Source organism: Petromyzon marinus, chromosome 43 (assembly GCF_048934315.1).
Source record: "Petromyzon marinus isolate PM22_M1 ecotype Great Lakes invasive population chromosome 43, UKy_Petmar_22M1.pri1.0, whole genome shotgun sequence".
In the NCBI taxonomy this organism is placed as follows: Eukaryota; Metazoa; Chordata; class Hyperoartia; order Petromyzontiformes; family Petromyzontidae; genus Petromyzon; species Petromyzon marinus.
In genome coordinates this window covers 4,928,403-4,951,785 of record NC_133709.1, presented here as the reverse complement: position 1 = coordinate 4,951,785, position 23,383 = coordinate 4,928,403, and the positions used below count along the sequence as shown (strand labels likewise).

Here is a 23,383-nt window from a genome sequence, read left to right as displayed (position 1 = left end):
GAATTAATTAATATAATCGACGAATCTCCCAGCTTGGGTTTGCCGCATGTCAGGATTGGAATTTGGCATCTGTTCGGGTGGCAGGAATTGATTTGGCGCTGTGTCTGACCTCCCACTGCTCTCGTACTGCACAGGTTTCACAGGCCTGGGCCGACCGCGCTACGGTGGCGAGAAGTTAACCACCTAGACCGCAGGAGATCGTGGGTTCGATCCCGACCCCGACGCCTATATATTTGGAGTTTGCGCGTCTCTCTCCCTGTGGTGGCGTGGATTTTCCTCGGGGTCCTCCGGTTTTCCCCCTCCGCGTTTAGAACAAGCAAAAAAAGATACATGGCCGCGATAAATGTCCACGTGATGATGAGCCACTTTGTTGAGCTGTTATTTGTGGCCAGGTCGCTTCTGAAAAAGACGTTGCAGCTCAGCGGGCCTTACCAGATTAAAATAAATAAAAAAAATATTTAGTCTTAGAAATACGCTCCGGGTTTGCTCCGTGGAAAAAGTGGCAAAACTCGACCTCGCAGCGAGCTCTACCGTGAACACAAACACCAGAAAATCCTCAAACCATTGGCGCACTCACGACGTGTTTAGCTCAGGGGGTGCGGCAGTCCGTCAGGTGGGGGGGGGGGGGTCCCGATATTTAATTTGTCTCGCACGGTCGCACCTAGGGGACTTATTATATATATCGTGGCTCCTGTCGGAGCGTAAATGACAGCATTTATGATAATCATAAACCGCGTTTAAAGTAAGTGTTCGCGTGCACTGTTGTTGAAAAAGGATCCCATGGTTGGTTGTCAAGGGGGGGGGGGGCAACTCGTGGCTTTGGCCACCTGGGGGTAGTTGGGGGCGAGCAAGGCACCCACCCCCCCCCCCCCCCCCGTGCCTGCCCCACGCTCGTCACGCTACCACCCCGAACACTCCATCGCCCATCATTCATTGCAGGCCTCGTAAATTGTTTCAGAACCATTTAAAAAAAAAACCCCAGCGTCAGTCCCTCGCGCGTTGTCACCACGGCGCTTTTAGCGGAACCGGGAGATAGCGACACAAGCAGGTGCCTACAGGGTGAACACCCAAGGTGCCTGTAGGGTGAACACCCAAGGTACCTGTAGGGTGAACACCCAAGGTACCTGTAGGGTGAACACCCAAGGTGCTTGTAGGGTGAACACCCAAGATGCCTGTAGGGTTAACACCCAAGGTGCTTACAGGGTGAACACCCAAGGTGCCTACAGGGTGAACACCCAAGGTGCTCACAGGGTGAACACCCAAGGTGCCTGTAGTGTGAACACCCAAGGTGCTTGTAGGGTGAACACCCAAGGTGCCTGTAGGGTGAACACCCAAGGTGCCTACAGGGTGAACACCCAAGGTGCTTACAGGGTGAACACCCAAGGTGCCTACAGGGTGAACACCCAAGGTGCCTGTAGGGTGAACACCCAAGGTGCCTGTAGGGTGAACACCCAAGGTGCCTGTAGGGTGAACACCCAAGGTGCTTACAGGGTGAACACCCAAGGTGCCTACAGGGTGAACACCCAAGGTGCTTACAGGGTGAACACCCAAGGTGCTTGTAGTGTGAACACCCAAGGTGCCTGTAGGGTGAACACCCAAGGTGGTTATAGGGTGAACACCCAATGTGCTTGTAGGGTGAACACCCAAGGTGCTTACAGGGTGAACACCCAAGGTGCTTACAGGGTGAACACCCAAGGTGCCTACAGGGTGAACACCCAAGGTGCCTACAGGGTGAACACCCAAGGTGCCTGTAGGGTGAACACCCAAGGTGCTTGTAGGGTGAACACCCAAGGTGCTTGTAGGGTGAACACCCAAGGTGCTTGTAGGGTGAACACCATAGGTGCTTGTAGGGTGAACACCCAAGGTGCTTGTAGGGTGAACACCCAAGGTGCTTGTAGGGTGAACACCATAGGGGCTTGTAGGGTGAACACCATAGGTGGTTATAGGGTGAACACCCAAGGTGCTTATAGGGTGAACACCCAAGGTGCTTGTAGGGTGAACACCCAAGGTGCTTGTAGGGTGAACACCATAGGTGGTTATAGGGTGAACACCCAAGGTGCTTATAGGGTGAACACCCAAGGTGCTTGTAGGGTGAACACCCAAGGTGCTTGTAGGGAGAACACCCAAGGTGCTTGTAGGTTAACCGAGGCAGTTGCCCCATATTATAACACCCATAAATGATCCCCATTTACAACCACCCCTACGCACGGATCTCACGCAACGCGCCAACGCCCTAACGCCGCTGATCTCCACAGCGCCGCTTGATGATCCACTCGCATTCACTCGCCCGGCCACCGATACAGAAACACCCAACGCACAGAGACCCCCCCCCCCGTGTAGCCTTCAACAGACTGCCGGGGCCACGTGCTGAACGGAACAGACGCGTTACGTCACACACACACAAGTCTATCACAGGACTCTTGGACAACGATTGACCCTGTCTGCGGCGACAAACAAATTCAATATCAGGGATCGTGCAATCATCGTCGTCGTCATGTATAGCGGTGGTCCGGCAGCTCAAGACGACACCTGCAACACGGGCTGAAATTCGGGTCATTATCCGAAACATCACCAATTATGTTTTCCTTTTAGGCGTTGTAGGTCAATGTGTTTATGTGCGTTGGTATTTGTGCTTGTGTACCACTGCCAACACGTGCATCATCATTTCAATGTTGTCTTTATTTTGACGAAGTGAAATGAGTTCACGCGCAGGAGGAGTGGGATGGCTCGTGGCGAGAACATCGTGAGCGTAAGAATTTATTATTTACTATGTTTTGATTTAAAGCTTTCGTGACTGCAGGGATTCATATTCTTGGTTCTTTCGGTAAAGTCACGTAGAAGGGAAACAATAAAATAATAAAAATATAAAACAATACATTTCCCACGACGTTTCGACTGCAACACAAGCAATCATCATCAGGTGAAATTTTCTTGCTGTGGAAAATTTGAAATTTGCAGTTGTAAGGCTCCTATGTTGACGTTTCGACCGCAACGCAAGCAATTATCATCAGGTGTGAAAACCACAGCAAGAAAATTTGAAAATTTGAGATTTTCTTGCTGTGGAAAATTTGAAATTTTCTTGCTGTGGTTTTCACACCTGATGATGATTGCTTGTGTTGCAGTCGAAACGTCGTGAGAATTTTATTGTTTTATATTTTTATTTTTTCATTATTTCCCTTCTACGTGACTTTACCGACAGAACCAAGAATATTTACTATGTATCACGCACTTGCTGTGAGAGTGTGCGAGGGGACGTGGCAAATGTGAGATCTGCAGTTGTAAGGCTCCTATGTTGACACCCACGATGATGGGCCTTGGTTTAATCTCGACGTATATCCGCTGAGGTAAAAATGTATTTTTTTTTTCTAAAAAGAGACGTTGATTATTTTCGCCCAGTCCGTCTGAAAAGTCTCTCCCCCCAAAAATTGAGAGCAACAAAATTGGGATTCCTGACTCCCGTCGTATGGACAAACTAACAAACAACAACAACAAAATCCATGCACGTGTGGTGTGTCTAAATAATAAATTGTGAAGTCACGATGACCCCGCGCTTAACAAACAACAAGAAAGATTACAGCTCATCTTTCTCGTCTGATGACTGATCTACGTCATCTTCCACCTCTGCTTCATCCTGAGAACAAGAACAAAACACACACGCAAACGCACCGTGAGGCACACTGCAACAATGGGCGTGGGTTGTTCAGCAACAGTTGGGCATGTAGTAGTAGTAGTAGGCCTTCGCGAACAATATCATTCATAGCAAAAGTTTTATGGGTTACATCGCGTAAATATAAATGCGTCCTTAACCCACCGCCACCCAACACGGAACAACTAGTAAGGTTTGTTACGTTAACAAAACGTGCCAATGAGTCACTACACGATCATTAGTTGCTACATGATAACGATGAAGTAGTAACTGATGGGCACGTTTTGCTCACGTGACAAACCTCACTAATTCATCGCGGGTTAACAGCACATTCATAATACTCATTGGATTTTTCTTGCCGCTCTCTCTCTGGCCCCTCTCCCCCCTAACCGTAATTCCTATTTAAGCTTCTGTTCTTCCCTCTGGCCCCCCTCTCTCTCTCTTTCCTTGCCTCCCTGTCCGTCTTTCCTCCCTCCTTACCTCTTGGTGGACTTGTATATGTATTTCTACTGACCGTGTACCTCGTATTTTTTCACTTTTTTTCACTCTTTCTATGCTGGTTTGTGGAATCCAGAGGTTGAACACGAAATTTAACACTCTTATGAAATTCGTGGTCCGCCAGGAAGTGTCTAACTGTGTTGTTGGCCTGACTGGCTGTGCTTTACGTAATGTTTTTTCAGGTTTGATGAATTCTCGTCTCTCATCTTTTTTGTTGTATTTACCTCCGTGATTTGTTCTTGACACCTGATGAAGATCGCTTGCGTTGTGATCGAAACGTCGTGATTGTTTTTTTGTTTTAATATAATTTAATTGTATTTCTACATACGTGACTTTACCGAAAAAAACCAATGAGTAATTTTATGCAGTCACGAAAGCTTTAATACTTTATTAACACATTCATATTTACGAGCTCTAACCCGTGAAACCTTTATCGTGTTCAGAAACAGTCCACGCGGCATCGGACGGTCTTCCCGAAGACTTTTCCTTTGGCCGCCCTGCCCGCCCGCCCACCCGCTCGTGCAAACCGACTCTCACGTCTGCGGGTGCCTCTTCCGCCTTCTCGGATTCTGGATTCCCACCGCTGTCCAGAAACTTGCTGAAAGCCTCCAGAGTCTTGTCTCCATTGTAGTCGACGATCTGCGGGGTCACCAGCACGCGGTTTAGCACGAGCAGCTTTTTGTGCTAACCACGGCACAGCCACCATTGGAAGGGTGGCTGGGGCAGAGGGCAGGGGGGGGGGGGTACAGTCAAGGTCATGATGTGTGGATAAAAGGACCGCAAAAGAAAGAGAGGCCGTCCATAAATGACGTCACGCACCTGGGGGGGGGGAGGGGGGTCAGACATTTGTGACGATGTGTGACGAGGGGGGGAGGGTGGGGGGGTTTGAGAAATGTGACGTCACGTAAAAATGCGCAATTTTAAATAAATATTGATTAAATAGAATTGTTATAACAACACAATTTAAAAAAAAATCATTATTAACTGTTTGATCCTTTAAATTTACTAAGGCCACCTTTTATTTATTCCATGAAGGAGCATTTTGCTTCTCCATGGGAGAATGGAGAAGCATACAATTTGAAAAAATATTGTTATTTAACATTTTTATTCAAATTATTCTACTAGGGCTTTTCATTATGTAGAATGAATATGTGATTGTTATAATTGTACTCTTCATTTTGCTTCGTTCTACTACAAAATTTAAAGTATTTTTTTATAGTTCTAATTACGTTTAATATTTAATAATTATAAGAGAATTTCAATATAATATTCTGAACATCTGCAGTTTTAGTTGAACGTTGAATATTTTCAAGTAAATTTTATGCTAAATTTCTCCTACAACATCAGAGTGCAGCGCCACATTAAATACGCACTACAATGACAAAAGTGTAAAGCGATTTGAAGCATGTTTTATTTTTATAATGGAAATATGTTTTTTTGGGGGGGGGGGGAGACAGAGCTTTGTGACGTCACTTTTGAGGGGGGGGGGTCTGACTTTTTGTGACGCCGTGTGACGAGGCGGGGAGGGGAGGGGGCAAAAATCTTCCAAAATCGCGTGACGTCATTTATGGACGGCCCCAGAGAGGAGATGATGGGAAATTAAAGAAAAAGGAGCAGAGGGTCAGGTGAGATGAGGATAGACAGTGACTACACCAGGGCCTCAACGTTGAAACTAAAACTATTTTTTTTATTTTACCAGGTAAGGCCCACTGCCCTACCCACTAGCTCAACAAAGTGGCTTATCACGTGGACATTTACAGCGGCCGAATACTCTAAACAACGCTTGCTGAGTCTCAATGTGCAGGGGGAACAAAACCGCAGGGACCCAGTGAAAAATCCCACGCAAACCCAAGGGGAGAGGGACGTGCCAACTCCAAATATACGCGCGCCAAGGGTCGCGATCGACCCCCGAGAACCTCCCGTGTTGCCAGGCGAGGTGGTCCGACACCTCGCCACCGCCGGTTGCTCACCTTGCGCCCAGCGCCCGCCGGGAAGAACTTGATCATCGGGTAGCTCGTCACCTTGAACGCCTCCAGGTCGTTCTTGGTGGCGTCCATCTTGGCGATGACGACGTCGTCGCGCTCCTGGTAGCGGTCGCCCAGCTCGTCCCACACGGGGGCCAGCTTCTGGCAGTGGCCGCACCACTCCGCGTCTGGTGGGGGGGGGGGGGGGGGGGCGGGGGGGGGGGTGGTGGTTACGCAGCTCTGTGGAGGCAGCGGCGAGGGTTTGGTGGATCGCGCGCAGATGTTGCGCGGAACTCCCTTGCCCCGTGGACATCGAGGACTCTACCCGCTTCGTCCGTGCGGGATCGAGCGTTTCCCCCTCGCGCGTGGGTTTTTCTCCGGGTTCTCCGGTTTACCTCCGACGTGCGTTAACACTCATCGATGGGTCCGATAACACCTTAATATGTAGAAGACCGCAGAGCTTCGTGGGAGGAATTTGGCTGCGGCCTTGCCAGCTCGTCTCTGGTTCCTCCTGGCGCCTCCGAGCCGTTCTCTCTCTCTCTTCACGAGTGAGCGAATGCCAGTGGACATGAATAATATTATGATTATTATTATGAGAAAATCCTTTACGTACGAGCAAATTTCCACTCGCCGGACAAACGGGAAGGGACTGTGAAAACAATTACTTAATCACAGAAAAAAAAACCCCGGGGGGTGGAGGGGGTAGAGGGGGTGCTGGTAAAAGAGAAAAATTAAAACACGTCTTGGAAAAACGGAAGTTTGCAGAAAAATCACAGTAGAGCAAAAAAATAAATGAAACCATGATATATTTCTTGATCAAGTAAGTTATTTCTTTGAACTGGGTTTGTTTTTTCTTCCCACCCCCCCCCCCCCCCCCTAATGAGGAAGCAACCAAATGACAAAATCCGAGTTTGGAAATTCCCCGGCAGGACTGTCACTTGGGGTCACAGGTTCGGAGAGGAGCCAGGAAGATGCCCCACCGCCGTGGCGAGGACTTCCACCTGTCCGGGGGTTTCCGAGGATTGTTCCCACCCCCCCCCCCCCCCCCTTGTCGAGGCAGCTGCCCTGGGAAATATCGAATTCTCCCCCGGGGCATTCATTGTAGGTCTGTGGTTTTTTTGTTTGTTTGCTTGTGTCAGTTGGGTAATAACAATAATGATATTTCCACGTACGCGTATAAAGTTGCTTTTTAAATAAAAAAAAGCAAGGATCTTAAAGCGCAGTAACAAGGCAGCAGCAGACAATCAGCACGAAGGTAACTCACGCAATTAGACACTAAGACACGCTGCAAAATAATAATAATAATAAAACATCTTCTTTGGTTCTTTTGGTAAAGTCACGTAGAATGAGAATAAAATAATAAATTGATAAAATAAAATAACACAATAAAATTCTCACGAGGTTTTGACCACAGCACAAGTGGCCTTCATCAGGTGAAGGGACGAGACTGTCTCGAGGACAGCGCTTCACCTGATGAAGACCACTTGTGTTGTGGCCGAAACGTCGTGAGAATTTTATTGTATTATCTTATTAATTTATTAATTTATTCTCATTCTACGTGACTTTACCGAAAGAACCAAAGAAGATGAATCCTTGCAGTCACGAACGCTTTAAATCGAAATAAAAAAAAAAACTAAAAGCCATTTTTGATGAATTAGCTACAAGTTGAATGAACGGATGTGCATAGAGATAAGATTTAAGACAAGCATTCAATATATCCGCAGGCTCGAGATACTGCTTGGCATTTCGTGGGGGGGGGGGGAGTTCCAGCGTCCGGGCGCTACATGGGAAACCATGGCAGGCAGATGCGGGGTTACCCGATGTACAAGTGGGAAATGAAAAAAGACTCTCCTGCAGTAGTGTGCGACTGCGTTCGTCCAGAAAGGACCAATGCAACGAGTCACGACGCGATGCCCCCCGATCCACGAATTCCCAAGGAGACATCATGGCGATACGCGACTCCGCTGCTCCAGACGCGGGTTATCTGTCTGGCTTGACCCACCTGAATGTGAATTTGTAACCGTTGCTCTGCCATCTATATTAGCAGTCGTACAGAAGATGACGAAGAAGAAGTAAAAGGTGGAGGGGGGGGGGGAAGGAGCAAGGAGCTGTCGCCCATCGACCAAAGCCTTGGCCTGGAATCCACCGCTCGGGACAACGCTTTTCCACGTCCATTAGTTCTCCCCCTCTTCCCACATTTGCGAGAAGTTCTCTACGAGAAAGGTTTCCCTCGCTTTTTTCCGCGGTAGTGGTCGAGGCGGTTAGGGGTGAGATGCGTTCCGGAAAAAATAGGGCGGCGCAAAGCGAAATGGCGTAGCGTGGATCGTACGGCCACCCGACCCACAACGCACCGCACGAGGAGACAGCTGCCTGCCGAGTGACGCACACACACACGACGTTGTCCGACGTCCGACTGCTTCGAGCGAATTTTGGGTAGAAACAGCCGCGTAGATACGTGAAATGTTACAAACTGAACCCACAAAGTGAGGGAAACTTGCGCTGTGTTGTTTGTACCTGATAGGTGCCAATCCTATCAGCACCCAGTGTCTCTTCCAAAGATCCTCTTATCAAAACCAGTCATGGCCCACTCGTGCCATTCACGCTGCGTGCATGGTGAATTGTGAGATGTGTCTCGATGATGGATTAAAGTCTCCTGAATCTGGTTCATCACACCGGACATCTGTGAACAAGAGCTTCACAGCTCATCGGATTTCTCCAGGATAAATACAGAGATTCTGGCTCAATATTCGTCACGAAGAGGCAAACAAACAAAATTTACTAACAGAACTTCACGAAGACATTCTTGTCGTTGTCAAAGGCCACCTCCTCAAAGTTCTTCCCGACGAGGACCTGGACGGTGCCGTGATCCCAGTCCACGGGCACCTCCTCGCTCTTCAGGAACGGCTGTCGCACGGCAAAGCAAACACAACAGCATCATTTAGTATCGTCATTCTGAAAACTCAAGTTTTTATGTTACCAGGTAAGGCCCACTGTGCTATATAGCCCAGTCGTCATCTTCATCGTTGTTGTTGGCGTCACCGTCATCATCATCATCGTCATCATCGTCGTCGTCATCATCGTCTTTATCGTCCTCATCATCGTCATCATCGTCATCATCATCATTGTCGTCGTCATCATCGTCGTCATCATCGTCATCATCATTGTCGTCGTCGTCATCATTGTATTTATCGTAATCATCGTCATCATCGTCGTTGTCACTGTCGTCATCGCTGGTGGTGGTGGAACGGCACTTACCTTCAGCGTGCCCTCGACGAACCCTGAGCAGAACGCGCGTAGGCTTTCCGCCGAGAAGTCGTCCGAGTCTGGCTTGAACTTGTCCATGGTCTTCTCCACCTCGATGAGACGCAACGTGGGGCAGTCCTCGGCCTCCACCCCGAAGAACTCGAGCACCTGCTTGTTCTCCTCCACGTCCGCGTCGATGGAGACAAAGAGGATCTGCGCGGGTCAGAGATGCGAGGTCGCCCCCCCCCCCCTTCCCCGTCAGCGCCGCAGGTTCCGGCGACAACGAACCGGCGGCCGTATAAACTATTTTTTATTTTATCCTACCAAGAAAGGCCCCACTGAGCCGTGTAGCTCTTTTGTCAAAGGCGACCTGGCCATCACAAATTATAGCTCAACGAAAGTGTCTTATCACGTGGAAGTGTACAGCAGTAAAATAGTCTAAACGCGTGGTGATGTTGATTCTTAATGTGGAGGGACAAAACCTGGAGGACTCGGAGGAAAATCCACGCGACCACGGAGAGAGAGAGAGACACCGAAAAACTCCAAATATACAGCAGCAGCAGCAGGCGTCAGGGGTCGGGATTGAACCCACGGTCTTCTGCATACCAGGCGAGGTAGTTAACATCTCGCTACCGTGGCGCACCTTAAAGATTCCCCCCCCCCCTGTGACGTCACGTGCTGGACGGCGTCACGTCCCAAGTATGACCGGGATAACTTTACTTGAGAAACATCGAGATCGTCGCCCCCGCTGATGCAAACACTTGTGGCAGGAACCTCCTGAAAATGGGAGATTTGTGGCTTTCCCGGATAAGCCGGCTCAATAAAAAGAATAATCATGACCCTGTTCAGCAGGAAGCAAGAGGCCCATTAGAGATCGAGGGGGCATCTATAATAGGATCGCCGTGTACTTATATTCTCACGTCAGTAGGCCTCACACTGGAGTCGAACTTTGCTCAGAGACTGCTCAGCCGCTCGCCAATCGTAACCAACATTTCCAATTCGCCGCGCTGGAATTCTTTCTGTCGCGTTAAAGCCAAACGTAAAACGGCGGAGGTTTTGCGTAGGTTTAGCAGGCATCGGCGACCGTGCCGAGGGCCATCAGCTCCACTTGAGAACCCGGTGAATGCTAAAGAGCGGCTGCCTGCATTCGAACCCGGTACACGAGCAACGGCGATCGAAACGCACGCCCCTGACATGGCCACGATGGTCGCCGCCCCGAGACAACGTCGACTCGAAGCAAAGGGATGCGAAAGCGTCACCTTGTCCCGGAACTCCGGGGCCACCTCCCGGAAGTTGTTCTTGATCTCCTGTAGGTTCTCCGTGCCGTTGGAGAAGAAGAGGACGTTGTGCACCTTGACGCTGTTGCTGAAGAGTTTGTTGGCGATCTGCAACGGGCGGAGGTGGACGGGCGAGCGATAAGCGGGAGAGTTTGCGAGCGGGCGTCCGGGATGGGGTGAGCGGGTGGATTAGTGTGGAGAGGACTTCATGCTGTGCGGAGGAGTTTCAACGTGCATACCAGGCGCATCGATTGTTATCATATTAACAAAATAGAAAAAATCAACACATTCGTCAATAGCAAAATAAATCGTACGTGATCATTGCAGGCAACGTTTCGGCCCATGCACCCCTCTGCATTGGCCGCAAGAAGACGAGCCATTGCCCGAATCCTCGGCAATTGTATACTTTTTCTTTTCAAGGTGACAGTGTTATTGACGAATTAGTTGAGCTGTCTTTTGATGCACGCTTGCGCACCACTGGCAACGTAGTATCGCCACGTAATTTGTCGTACGCGTGCGCGTTGAACTTCTTTCGCACCGTACGTAGCCAACCGCGCTGATCGGATGTGTGGGGGGAAGGACAACAAACTAGACACAAAAGAAGAATTGAGTCTTCAATCTCGATGATTTAAAAGTGCATTGCTCAAAGTGGTTTCCTAAAATCGAAAGGAAAGAGCGTTCCAGACGGCCGCAGAAGCGCATCTGAGAGCGCCGCGCGACGCCGGTGGCCGCCATCCCCACGGCTCCATGGAGGCTGACGCTCACCTCGCTGGAGAACTCGACGACCATCGGGAGTTCGTGCCTCTGGATGAACTTCAAGACGCTCTCCTTGTTGATCGCGCCATCGTAGAACACCTTGGCCTCGTCAAACTGTCGACGGGAGCGGACACGCGCGAAGCCGCGGTTTCAGCCCTCGCTTTGAGCGACGTCCGAAACGATCGCCGGCACGACGTTGATCCACGATAAGACGCAGGTGCGATTCGCAAAGACGCGCGCGCGCGCGAACGCGAAGAGCACAAATTCACAAACACAGCAAACAGTCTTCTTAGCCGGTGGGGCAGGGCCTCGACGAGGAGACCGACTGTGTGACGAGAAAGCAACGCGGCGACCGCGAGATGGGCAGCGGCCGGGGCAGCAGAGCGGCGAGCGGAGGAGTTGGTCACCTTCTTGAAGAGCACGAGGCCGTCCTTCTCCACGCCCTGGTCGCTGAACAGGCCCGGCTCGGACGTCACGGCGAAGGGGACCGCGTCCGTGGTGCCCGCGAGGGCCAGGAAGGCCTGCTTGTCTGGCCCGTCCTCCTGCCGTTCAGCGTCACCACCGCCACCATCACCACCAAGCATGGTGTCCACAGGATCAGGATCATGATGAACCATGGCATCAACATAATGAACGTCATCACCAACCACGGTCTCCACAGCAATCACAGTCATCAACGCCATCACCACGTGTAATACGTACAGACCTTTGATATACGCGTAAAAAATATTTTTTGTAAATGCTGTAGTCATGTTCTCCATCACCATCTATACCATCATCTTCACTATCATCATCATCATCATCACTAGCATCACCTTCACCACCATCATCTTCAATACCATCATCTACACCATCATCATCACTAGCATCATCATAACCACCATCATCTTCACGACCATCATCTTCAATACCATAATCTACACCATCATCTTCACTATCATCATCATCATCACTAGCATCACCTTCACCACCATCATCTTCAATACCATCATCTTCACGACCATCTTCAATACCATCATCAACACCATCATCTACATTCTACACCATCATCTTCACTATCATCATCACCACCACCACCACCACGTTCAACATCATCACGATCAATCCTCCAATGTCACCATCGTCCTCATTCACACATCACCACCTTGAAGAAGCCGACCAGGACGAGCTCGTTGAGATCCTTGACCTTGTCGAGCCCTTCGGCGGAGTCCACGACGGTGGCCGGAGGCCCCATCTGCTTCCTAATCCACCGCACCATAGCGTCCGAGTTCCGGCTTCCTGCGCGCCACGGACGAACAATGTCCCTGGGGACCTCAGGAATCGTCTCTGTGGTCTCCTCAACACGACGTGGCTAGCAGTAAGTGCCGCACTAAGCTAGTGCGGGGCCTGCAGCATATATGTTATAAAGGGGCCCTAAATTAAAAAAAAACAAAAGCACGTAAATATTAAAACGCATACATTTTATACTTGCATAGTAAAGTAATTGTATTTTTTTTATTTGCTATACAGCCGGATAATACGACAAATCGCTAACCATAAACACCCAGATGTTCGTAAAAGTTGAAGGCGGTATAGTACTATAGTAATGGAGCAAGTGCAGAATCACTGAACCGGAATTGATAGCTTGAAAGCGTTTAGCGTGGGGCCCTTGAAAGTGCGGGGCCCGTAGCTACTACATATACTACATATGACAAATTATCAGTCTATAATTTTAATGGTAGGTTTATTTGAACAGTGAGAGACAGAATAGCTACTACATATTTAGCTACTTGTGCTACTTCGATCATCAGGCACACGCTGCCAGAGGGTTGGCTCGGAGCGTGGGGGGTCGCGATCCCTGGGTTCCAGTCGCCCCCCCCCCCCCCGGAACGTTAGCCCGGGTGAAGTTCGCTACAATGCCTCAACGTACAAAAAAAAACAACGCGAAGTGTTTCCCTTAAAAATTGACGAAATTCCAGGCGTGAGAATTTCAAACAAAACAAAAAGGTGCCCCATCTGGTTTGACCGCTGCAGGATGAACGCGTCTCTGGAGCGACGCGCGCGTTCAAAGTGCGACCCCTGGCGTGTGGGTTAACAACAGCAACAACGTCTAAAGTCACATTCTTAGCTCTTTCGGTAAAGTCACGTTGAAGGGAAACAATAAAATAATAAAATATATATAAAACAATAAAAATTCTCACGACGTTTCGACCATAACACAAACGGTCATCATCAGGTGTGAAAACCCAACGGCAAGAAACATTTGAAAGAAGTGGCGGTTTGCATTTATATATTTATTTTTAAACGGTGTATTTATTTAAAAAAAACGTTAGCGCCACGGGCAGCGATTTGGCAGTTTATTTAGAAGGACTAGTCCATCTGTGTTCTGAAAAGAGGAGGGGGGAGACGAAAAATTAATGTATGCTGTCTGAAAGCCACCGTAAGCGTGAACAATCTATTAAGACCTGAAATGGTTTATCAAATCCTTCCAAAGATTGCTAAGCCAGAATCCATCTTCTCGGTTGAAATTGTCTCTGTGCTTGTATATGTGGATAGCCTCATGAACGAATCTCTCATGGTAGCCAGATGGCTTACAAATAACCTCTGTCTTGGAGAAGTCAATGTCATGTGAGCCTACTGAATTATAACAATGATCTGCCACGGCCGAGGTGTTGGTCCTACCGTGTTTAAGGTCTGCTTTGTGTTCACGAATGCGGTCCGAGACATGGCGTTTGGTTTCTCCAATGTAACTACTACCACAGAGGCAATTTAGTTTGTAGACACCAGGGTACCGTATGTCCGGAATCACATCTTTTACAGACGGAACCAGATCACGGATTTTATGTAATGTGTTGAAACGGACCTAAAGTCACGTGACCAATAAGAAGAGGCGTTTCCCCTTTCGAGCAATCAAACGGGAGTTGTGTTAAGATGGTCGAGCACAAATAGAAACATTTTGCAAGGAATCACGTGACTGCATTAAACACACTCAGCGCTTGCGGTGAACATGCAAACAAAACAAGGATCTGATGATATATTATTTTACGTATTGTCTTTGAAACTGATTGCCCTACATCAGAGACAGACAGCAGCATGCTTCGTGGCCTCGTCTCACCAAGAGAACGACGCCACGAGGCGAACACAGAACAGCAGAGAGCACTGATAGCTCGGGGCACGTTTGTTTGCATGTGCACACTTGATTCCTCGCGAAAGGTGTATATTGAGTGTTCGAACATCTTAACACCTAGCGGTGTTTTTTTCTGGAAGACTTTGATATTTTCTTCCAACACTTTCCTGTTGCGTATAGCCACTTTAAATATATCCTTGGTTCTTTCGGTAAAGTCACGTAGAATGAGAATAAAACAATAAAACAAAATAAGGCAATAAAATTCTCACAATCAAATTCTCACTGAGAATTTCTCACTGAGAATTTTATTGTCACTTGTGTTGTGGCCGAAAACGTCGTGATTTTTGTTGTTTTATTTTTTACCTACGTGACTTTACCGAATAGAACCAAAGAGTATGGATCCTTGCAGTCACGAAAGCTTTAAATCTAGACTTTACCGAAAGAACCAAGAACATGAATCCTTGCAGTCACGAAAGCTTTAAATCGAAATTTTAAATCACTTTAAGATGTTTTCTCGTTCATGTTTGTTTTGGTTTTGTTGCGGTTGCACCCGGTTCAAAAGCCGCACGGCTCACAGGGTTATACCTAATAAGTGCAACTGAAACCTCCTGCTTTATTGATAGAAAGGGTAAAAACCTATTATTATTTTTCATACTTTGAGACTGGCTAAAAAGGCGAAAGAGTCGCTTGTTTGAAGGGCTCTTCTCGGCGGAAGGAGCTCCGTGACTTCTCACACCTCTTCACCTCGAGGCCGGTAGCACAGTTTCAATCGACTAAATCGCACGCAAGGTTTATTCACTTAAAGACGTCCTACCCGTTCCGACTTGGCACCATTACGTCCTCACGGCAAGGTCCACATTTGTCGAAATGTTCTCGCAAATGACTCACTTGGGTAAAACCACGGTAGCAACATCACCCCCCGCCGGCAGGCGATAGTCACCTGTGAAGCATCGACTTTGCGACAGCCTCGTGTAAGGGGTAGGAATGGAGAGGGACGGTGGCTTAAGGGACATGGGGAGGATTCCTGTCAAAAGGAGGGGGGCAGTGGAGCGGGAACAGTGGAAGGGGGGGGGGGGGAGGCTGGGAAACGGATTGAGAGAGGGCTGTGGGCAAGCGTGTGGACTGTCGGCTCTACGCTACACTTGCACTCAGTGATGATCATAGCCTCCGTATGAGAAAACACACGTCTTCGCCCGAGCCCATTTTCAAATCACAACTTAAGAATCCATCCGTGCCGTCCTGAAGGGCACCTCTTAATCTCTCCAGCGACGGCGTGACCGACCACCCAGAGGACAGGAGGGATCACGCCTGCCGCCACCAGCACCCATTTAGCCATTTAGAATGATCCCCCTGGAGCAAGATCTGAGATCTGTTAATTCCCAGAAGCGCCCGCGGGTGGTGGCTGGAGATCATCGCCGTGCTCCACATGGGCCAATGCGAGCCACGCCACCGACACGGCGGAGGGGAGAGCCACCGACCCTCGTATTTCTTGGCCTCGTCGCGGTTGCCATTCTTGAAGAAGACGAGGGTGGGGAAGCCCTTGACCGAGAACTCCTGGGCCAGCTCCGTCTCCTCGGTGGCGTCCACCTTGGAGACGCGGGCCCCCTGCTCGGCGCCCTCGGCCAGCTCTGCGGCCGCTTTGGCGTACTCGGGGGCCAGCTTCTCGCAGTGGCCGCACCACGGGGCATCTGTCGGGAGTCAGTTCAGTTTCATTGATTAGGTGTAGAGCCCGTGAGCCATGCGGCTCTTGACTCGGGTGCAACCGCAACAAACAAAAACGTGAACAAACACGAACAAACAACGGACGCGAGAAAAATCTTGACTTCAAGCTTTCGTGGCCGCAGGAATTCAGATTCTTTGGGCCTTTCAGTAACGTCGGGGGTAGACATCGTCGTCGTCATTCGTAATAGAGGTTGTTGTTGTTGGTTCTTTCGGTAAAGTCACGTAGGTAGAAAAATAAAATTAATGATATATTATTTTGTATTTTATTTTCTACCTACGTGACTTTACCGAAAGAACCAAAGAGTATGGATTCCTGCAGTCACCAAAGCTTCAAATCAAGGTTGTTGTTGTTGTTGTTTTTCTTATCCTTGTGGTTAGAGCGCATGAATAAAAATGTTGTTGCTAAAACCCGCCACAATTGTGAGCGTCGTGGGTCTACTCTCCAACACACAACCGTTGTGCTGAACTAGCAACTAACGTTTTGTTGACGTGACGCACCTTACTTATTGGCTGTGTCGCGGGCGGTGGCGGATTTAACGACACATTTATATTTAAGCGATCTTACCCAACAAAACCCCCCTCTATTATGATCATCATCATCTTCGTCACCATCATCATCGTCGGCACCACAGTCGCCTACTGCTGTTACCACCAAATCCCACATCTTGGATCTCAGCAGCAGCAGCAGCAGCTTCACACTGCGGACAATCCAGGCTCTCCGATTATTCGAGTAATCGATTTACTCTTTACTATTATCGGTTCGATCAACTCGACTGCAGTCGTCGGATGACACGAAAATAGCTGCAATAAAAAAGTAGGTCTCACTGCTCTCGTTCTACCACGTGTGCCGCTGGACGGGAGGTGATGGTGAGCGGGCCTCGGTGACGTCACCCGCATCATGAGCCGCACGCATCACGCTGGGCGTGGCTCGTTCGGGGGTTTCCTGCCTTCAGGAGGCAGGCTTGTCAAGGATCCCGATATAAATCGACCACAACCAAAAAAAAAGTCGATGAATCAACTTATTTTTTTTAATGAATTAATTGTTTATTTCCCAGCTTCAAACTCGCGTGGGTGGAGATGGGCGACGTCACCGCGGTGGCGGTGCAGGCGCTAATTTTTTTTTTAAATCGAGCTGGGAAGAGTCGCCCAGCGGTTCTCACCTCCACCCGTGCCTCTTCAAAACTTTCAGGCGAATGGGGCGTCGGCTGCGGGGCATGTATACCGTGCAGGAGGACATTTCGAATGTGCGCCGGGAGGGAGGGGGCGTGAGGGGGGGGGATGTCAGCGCCACATTGCGGCGAGAGCTGGGGGTGCCCCATCGCCGTGGGGGAGATGGGATAGAGGGGGGGGGGGGATTGTGGCGACCATCTGATGCGCCGTTTTAAGTCGACGAATCGACTAAAACATTGCAATCAACTCCCCCCCCACCACCCTTTTTTTTAGGTCGAATACTCGGCCCCCCCTTTTTGGAAATGACTGACGGCGAGTCGAGATACCCAGGCGCCCGAAGGCGAGCAACCCCCTGGGAGCCACGGCCAGCGTGGCGGGGCGGATAGCGATGAGCACGTGGGAATGTGGATGAAGCGATCTCCGTGCATGATACCCCACAAATTCGATCATTCAGATATCCCAGTAACGAGCTTTGTGACTGCTCAGACGTCGCGAGAAGGGACGATGTGCTAAACCGTCGAACAAAGACGGCCAATGGCAGCGCGCGTTTCCAGATGCCCTTCGGCGGCCGTCTGGATCGCTCTTCCTTTGCGATATTTTAAAGCCACTCGAACTGTGCACCTTTAAGTCGTCTAGATTGAGAACTGATTTCTTTAGAGCTGCTTTTTGCGTTTAGTTTATTGTCCTCCCCCCCCACCCACCCCGCACCTCCCGATGAACACGGTCGGCGACGTACGGTGCGAAAGAAGTTCAACACATCTACACACGCACACAAACGACGGAGTGGCAGTCCAGGGAGAGACACGCGCCTCAGGGGTCACGTGCGACGCGGAGAACGGAGCAATGAAATCAGCTCGCGCGCAGCTGCACGGCGTGATCCGTCCGAGACGGCGACGGCTTTGGGAGGCCTTTAATGCAGCAGTGGATTGATCGTGATGATGGTTGCTGTGCGGTGCCGCCACCTTGTGGAATAACTAAAATATTCCCGCATAAGTTGGTGGGGGGGGGGGCATTGGGGGGGAGCGGTGGCGCAGCGGTTAGCGCGCTCGGTGGAATGAAACTGGCAAATCCGATTTCGATTCCCGGCCACGAACTCGCATCAGCGGCGAGTGACATCTTAAAGCTGTCCTCCACCGATTCGCAGCGATGACCAGGGTGGTGAAGTATGGTCAAACAGCCCTCACTGTGGACACGGCGGCGGCATGGAGGATGACCTTCGTCTGACGGTGGATTGGCAACGAGCCGCCGATTGTTAATCCTTAGCAAGTTCGACTCGCAACCCTTTCATCTAGAAACGTGTCTATTTATTTTTACATATCGCGTGCCACTACCGTAATTTCCGGATTAAATACGCACCACCCCCCCACACACACACACACATTTTATTTGAAAGCAAAAGTTTGAGGTGCGTCTTATAATCCGGTATTCGCGCAAAAGTTGTAGGTGCGTCTTATAATCCGGTATTCGTGCAAAAGTTTGAGGCGTGTCTTCTAAAACGGTGCGTCCTATAATCCGGTATTAGGTCAAACGTTTGAGGTGCGTCTTATAATCCGGTATTCGCGCAAAAGTTTGAGGTGCGTCTTATAATCCGGTATTCGTGAAAAAGTTTGGGGTGCGTCTTATAATCCGGTATTCGTGCAAAAGTTTGAGGTGCGTCTTATAATCCGGTATTCGTGCAAAAGTTTGGGGTGCGTCTTATAATCCGGTATTCGTGCAAAAGTTTGAGGCGTGTCTTATAAAACGGTGCGTCTTATAATCCGGTATTCGGTCAAACGTTTGAAGTGCGTCTTATAATCCGGTATTGGTGCGTAACCAGATTTGTGTAACTTGATTGACACCCGGTCCCGAGTCGTTGAGGATTGCGTCTTACTTTCCGAAGCATCTCATAATACGGAGAGTACGGTGCTCCTGTTCCGAAATGGTAACATGAATATAGCATTACTATTCCATTATTTAAGCAGACGTGTCCTATACGATGATACATACATGCATAAAGCGCTTTGTTAATATCGTAGCTTGCTTGCTGTTGGACATTACGGTGCGAAAGAAGTTCAACATATATATGCACGCGTATGCTCCATATTGCTGCACGCATGCAATGTGTTTGTGAAGGTATACATACATACATAGACAATGCGTAGAACTAAACTAAAAATATTTAAACAAAAAATGTTTGTTTTAACCAGGTAAGGCCAACTGAGCTATATAGCTGGGGTTTTTTTTTTCAGACACGACCTGGCCATCACAAATGATAGCCCAACGAAGTGGCTTATCACGTGGAAATGTTATCGCAGCCAAATAGTCTTAATCGCGTGGTTAGAAATGTGGAGGGAAAAACCGGAAAATCGTGAGAAAAATCCACGCGACCATGGAGAGAGAGAGCGAGAGAGACGAAAACTCCACATATACAGCAGGCGTCAGGGTCGGGATCAAACCCGCGCCCTCCTCGTGTACACCACGCGAGGTGGTTAACACGAATATAGCATTACTATTCCATTCATTAAGCAGACGCGTCCAATGTTATCCAGCACATGCACACGTGCCATGTTGCATCGCATCTGACTTTGCTATTGGTCATTAGGGACCATGCGCCACATGCTACGCGCATGCAATGCATCTATGAAGGAGTAACTTACGGAGGACACTGCTACGTACGAACGTGAACAAGGCTAGACTCCTATGAAATGTCATCGGTAAAGGCGCATCCCCTGCAACCGCTTACCCCCCCCCCCCCCACTCCCACCACTGTTATCAGAAGGGCATCAGCTCGACTCTGGTGACTGCAGGGCGTTTCATACAGCTACTCCAGTGGAGGAGGGGGGGTGACGTTATATAAAAGTTATACGAATCAATAGACCGTGAGGAAATTTTGCAATACATGCGCACACTTTCTGGTGGTTCTTATGTTTCGCAAGAATGCACGTTTTAAATTGGGTCTGTCGTGCGAACGAATAAGGGCTCCGGTCACCATCGCCTGAGAGCGCTCACGCACGTGGGCACGACAATGCATGCGTGTAAGGATGTATGCACGCGTCAGTCGATGTGGTCATACCGTATTGACGATTATTGAAGGGTTTTGTGTCGTACGCAATAGCGACTGTCGGTGTTAACTATTCGCATGGCGATTTAAAAACAGTGACAAATATCTACTCGAAGTGTTTATCAGGTCCCCATGGCGTAGCGTGCAGTTTCTAACTATCATCGTCCACTTTATGACTCGTCTCTATGTACTATGAAGGGCTGTTGCCCGAAACGTCACCAGCTGTATATACAGGGTGCTTCAACATTGTTTTAACACTTCTATGGGACTATCGCTGTTAAAGGAAAAATAACGGATAATGCAACACTGTAACGTGATAACAAATGGATATTAATAACTTCAAAAAGGTCAAAGGGTCTCCCACGTGTTCGCCATCGTTGTCAACGCGTGCCCTGGAATCTTCTGTAGGTGGTCTTCAGAGCATGGAGGCTGCTGCACATTTCTCGTGGTTATTATTGCAAATTCTCGGAAGTGTTAACATTTTTTTGAAGCACCCTGTATTATACTTTTCGGGCCACGCGTGTTCCTGACAAATGTGTTGGGTCGCCAACGCAGCAGCGCCTCGGAACACATCACCAAAGCAAGCTAGGGTCTGTAGCATATGTTAGAAAGGGGGGCCCTAATATCAAAGAAAATTTATTAAAACACATTTTTTTTTTTACTTGCATAGTCAATTTATCGCATTTTTTCATTTGCTATACAGCCAGATAATACGACAAATCGCTAACCTTAAACACCCAGTCGTTCGTAAAAGTTGAAGGCGGTATAGTACTTTAGTAATAGAGCAAGTGCAGAATCACTGAACCGGAATCGATAGCTTGAAAGCATTTAGCGCGGGGCTCTTAAATGTGCGGGGTCCCGTAGCTACTTTTGCTCCGAGGATAATTCGGCAATGCCTCATCTACGTGTGCGTCGTCTGCGCGGGTACCTACAGAATTCCACCATGAGGTAGGGGTAGGTGGAAAGCGCCTCTTCAAAGTTGGCCTTGTTTAACACCAGCACTCCATCCTCCTCCTGAAACTCCGACGCAGCGGTGGCCAGGAGGGCCCACAGCACCAAGACGAGACGTGGAGACATCATCAGCAGCAGCTGCATCAGCACCACGAACCAACCAGCCAGCCGCCGGAGAACTCACCACGGGCAGGCGAACACGACGGCGAGAAGAGACAGAGAGAGGGGGGGTGTTGGGGACAGGTCTCGAGTTTTAACCCAGGGGGGGGGGGAGGGGGAACACGAGAGGCTTGGCTGGGCGGCCGTGGGTATCCTGCCACCTGTTTGCGAGTTGCACGGACAACCCTGTCAAGGACTCGGGGAGGTAAACGCCACGTGGAGGGACGTGAGTGGTGGCGCCGCGCTCGGCGACGTTTCAGGCTGGCGGCTCCGTCCATGGCAAGCGAAGAGTTGTGTGGAAATCCGCGGAAGCTCTCGACTTTTTTTTTGGTGGGGGGGGGGGGTGGTGTTTGTCGGTGGGAGGTTTTCTTCCCACCTGCATCGCCGTTGTCAACCCGCGGGGTTCAACGCCGCGTTCTTGTGACGGGTCGGGGCGGGGGGGGTTGAGTTTTCAGGTCCATGCTGCGTACAGCCGTTTCAATACGGGCAAAAATAAAGAAATCATACGGTCAAACCAAAGGATAGTGTATTGTTAAAGCCTTCATAAGTTTCTGTGTTTTATTGTTGTACATTTACAACACGAGTGTGTGCATCCACATAGCAAGCTCGGGGGCCGTCCATAAATGACGTCACGCCATTTTTTACGATTTTTGACCCCCCCCCCCCGTCACACGGCGTCACAAAAAGTCAGACCCCCCCCTCCTCAAATATGACGTCACAAAGCTCTGCCCCCCCCCCAAAAAAAAAATAAAACATGCTTCAAATCGCTTTAAACTATTGTCATTGTAGTGCGTATTTAATGTGGCGCTGCACTCTGATGTTGTTGGAGAAAACATTTTTTTTTAAGTCTATTTAATTAAGTAGAACGTGTTGTCTATATTTATTTAAAGTTGCGCATTTTGATGTGACGTCACATTTCTCAACCCCCCCCCCCCTCGTCACACATCGTCACAAATGTCTGACCCCCCCCCCTCGGTGCGTGACGTCATTTATGGACGGCCTGCCAGCAGCAGCATCGGCATGCAAGATCACTGACATGATAAGCAGCATCATTGACACCAATGATCAAAATAAATACATGAAGCAGGTTTTGTTCAGCAAAAAAATAATTTTTAGGTCTATTTTTTTGGTGTTTCTCCCTTGTGATGGTACTTTGTAGGATGAACGTTGATGTTTATAAGGGGCACGGGGTGACCAATATGTTCTGAATTGGTCTGTAATAAGGTAGGGGGCACTGATAAGGGGGTTTGACATGTATGTAGTAGTGAGTGTACTGGTGGTGAATGTAGTAGTGGTGATTTTCTATTTGTGTTTCTCTCCTTGTGATGGGACTTTGTAGGATGAACGTTGAGATTTATAAGCGGCACGGGGGTGACCAATAAGGTCTTAATTGGTCTGTAATAAGGTAGAGCAGTGATAAGGGGTTGACAGGTATGCTCTTGCAAGGTTCTCGTTCTTAAAGTGGAAGCAATTCAGGGCCGGTTCATCGATTCTCCGCTCGCCGTTCAATAATTGAGAATTAAAAAAAAAAGAATCCATTGTGTTGAATGTAGCGGCCCCTAGTGGCTGGAGGGTTTCACGTGAGCCCATTACATGTACTCATTTTGAAAAATATCGATACAGAACGTGTATCGTGAGCCTATATAATCGATATGAAACGAGCGCAATATGTAAACTGGACCTCCGCTAGGTCGACTCGGCCTTAAACGAGTGCCTGGCGCGCGGCGTAAATATATCGGCATTTGGGGAGACAAAGGTGGCCGGGCGGGCGCGGTGTTGGCGACACCACCAACTTCGTGCGCCGCTGCGATCTCCGCAGGTGCCCGCTCGTAGGTCCGCACCTCCGACATG

At 49.2% G+C, this 23,383-nt stretch overlaps 1 protein-coding gene across 1 annotated transcript; it reads right to left on the bottom strand.

The window, feature by feature from the left end:
• Positions 1–2,660: 2,660 nt before the first annotated feature.
• Positions 2,661–21,607, bottom strand: LOC116951365 (protein disulfide-isomerase-like). The gene is made up of 11 exons (XM_032969896.2): positions 21,355–21,607; positions 15,969–16,178; positions 12,529–12,662; positions 11,792–11,926; positions 11,394–11,498; positions 10,611–10,736; positions 9,364–9,564; positions 8,892–9,012; positions 6,115–6,296; positions 4,682–4,783; positions 2,661–3,631 (listed from the first exon to the last, which is right to left on the bottom strand). The coding sequence occupies exons 1-11, from the start codon at positions 21,515–21,517 to the stop codon at positions 3,572–3,574; spliced, it is 1,539 nt and encodes a 512-aa protein (XP_032825787.2). The 5' UTR covers positions 21,518–21,607; the 3' UTR covers positions 2,661–3,571.
• Positions 21,608–23,383: the final 1,776 nt, after the last annotated feature.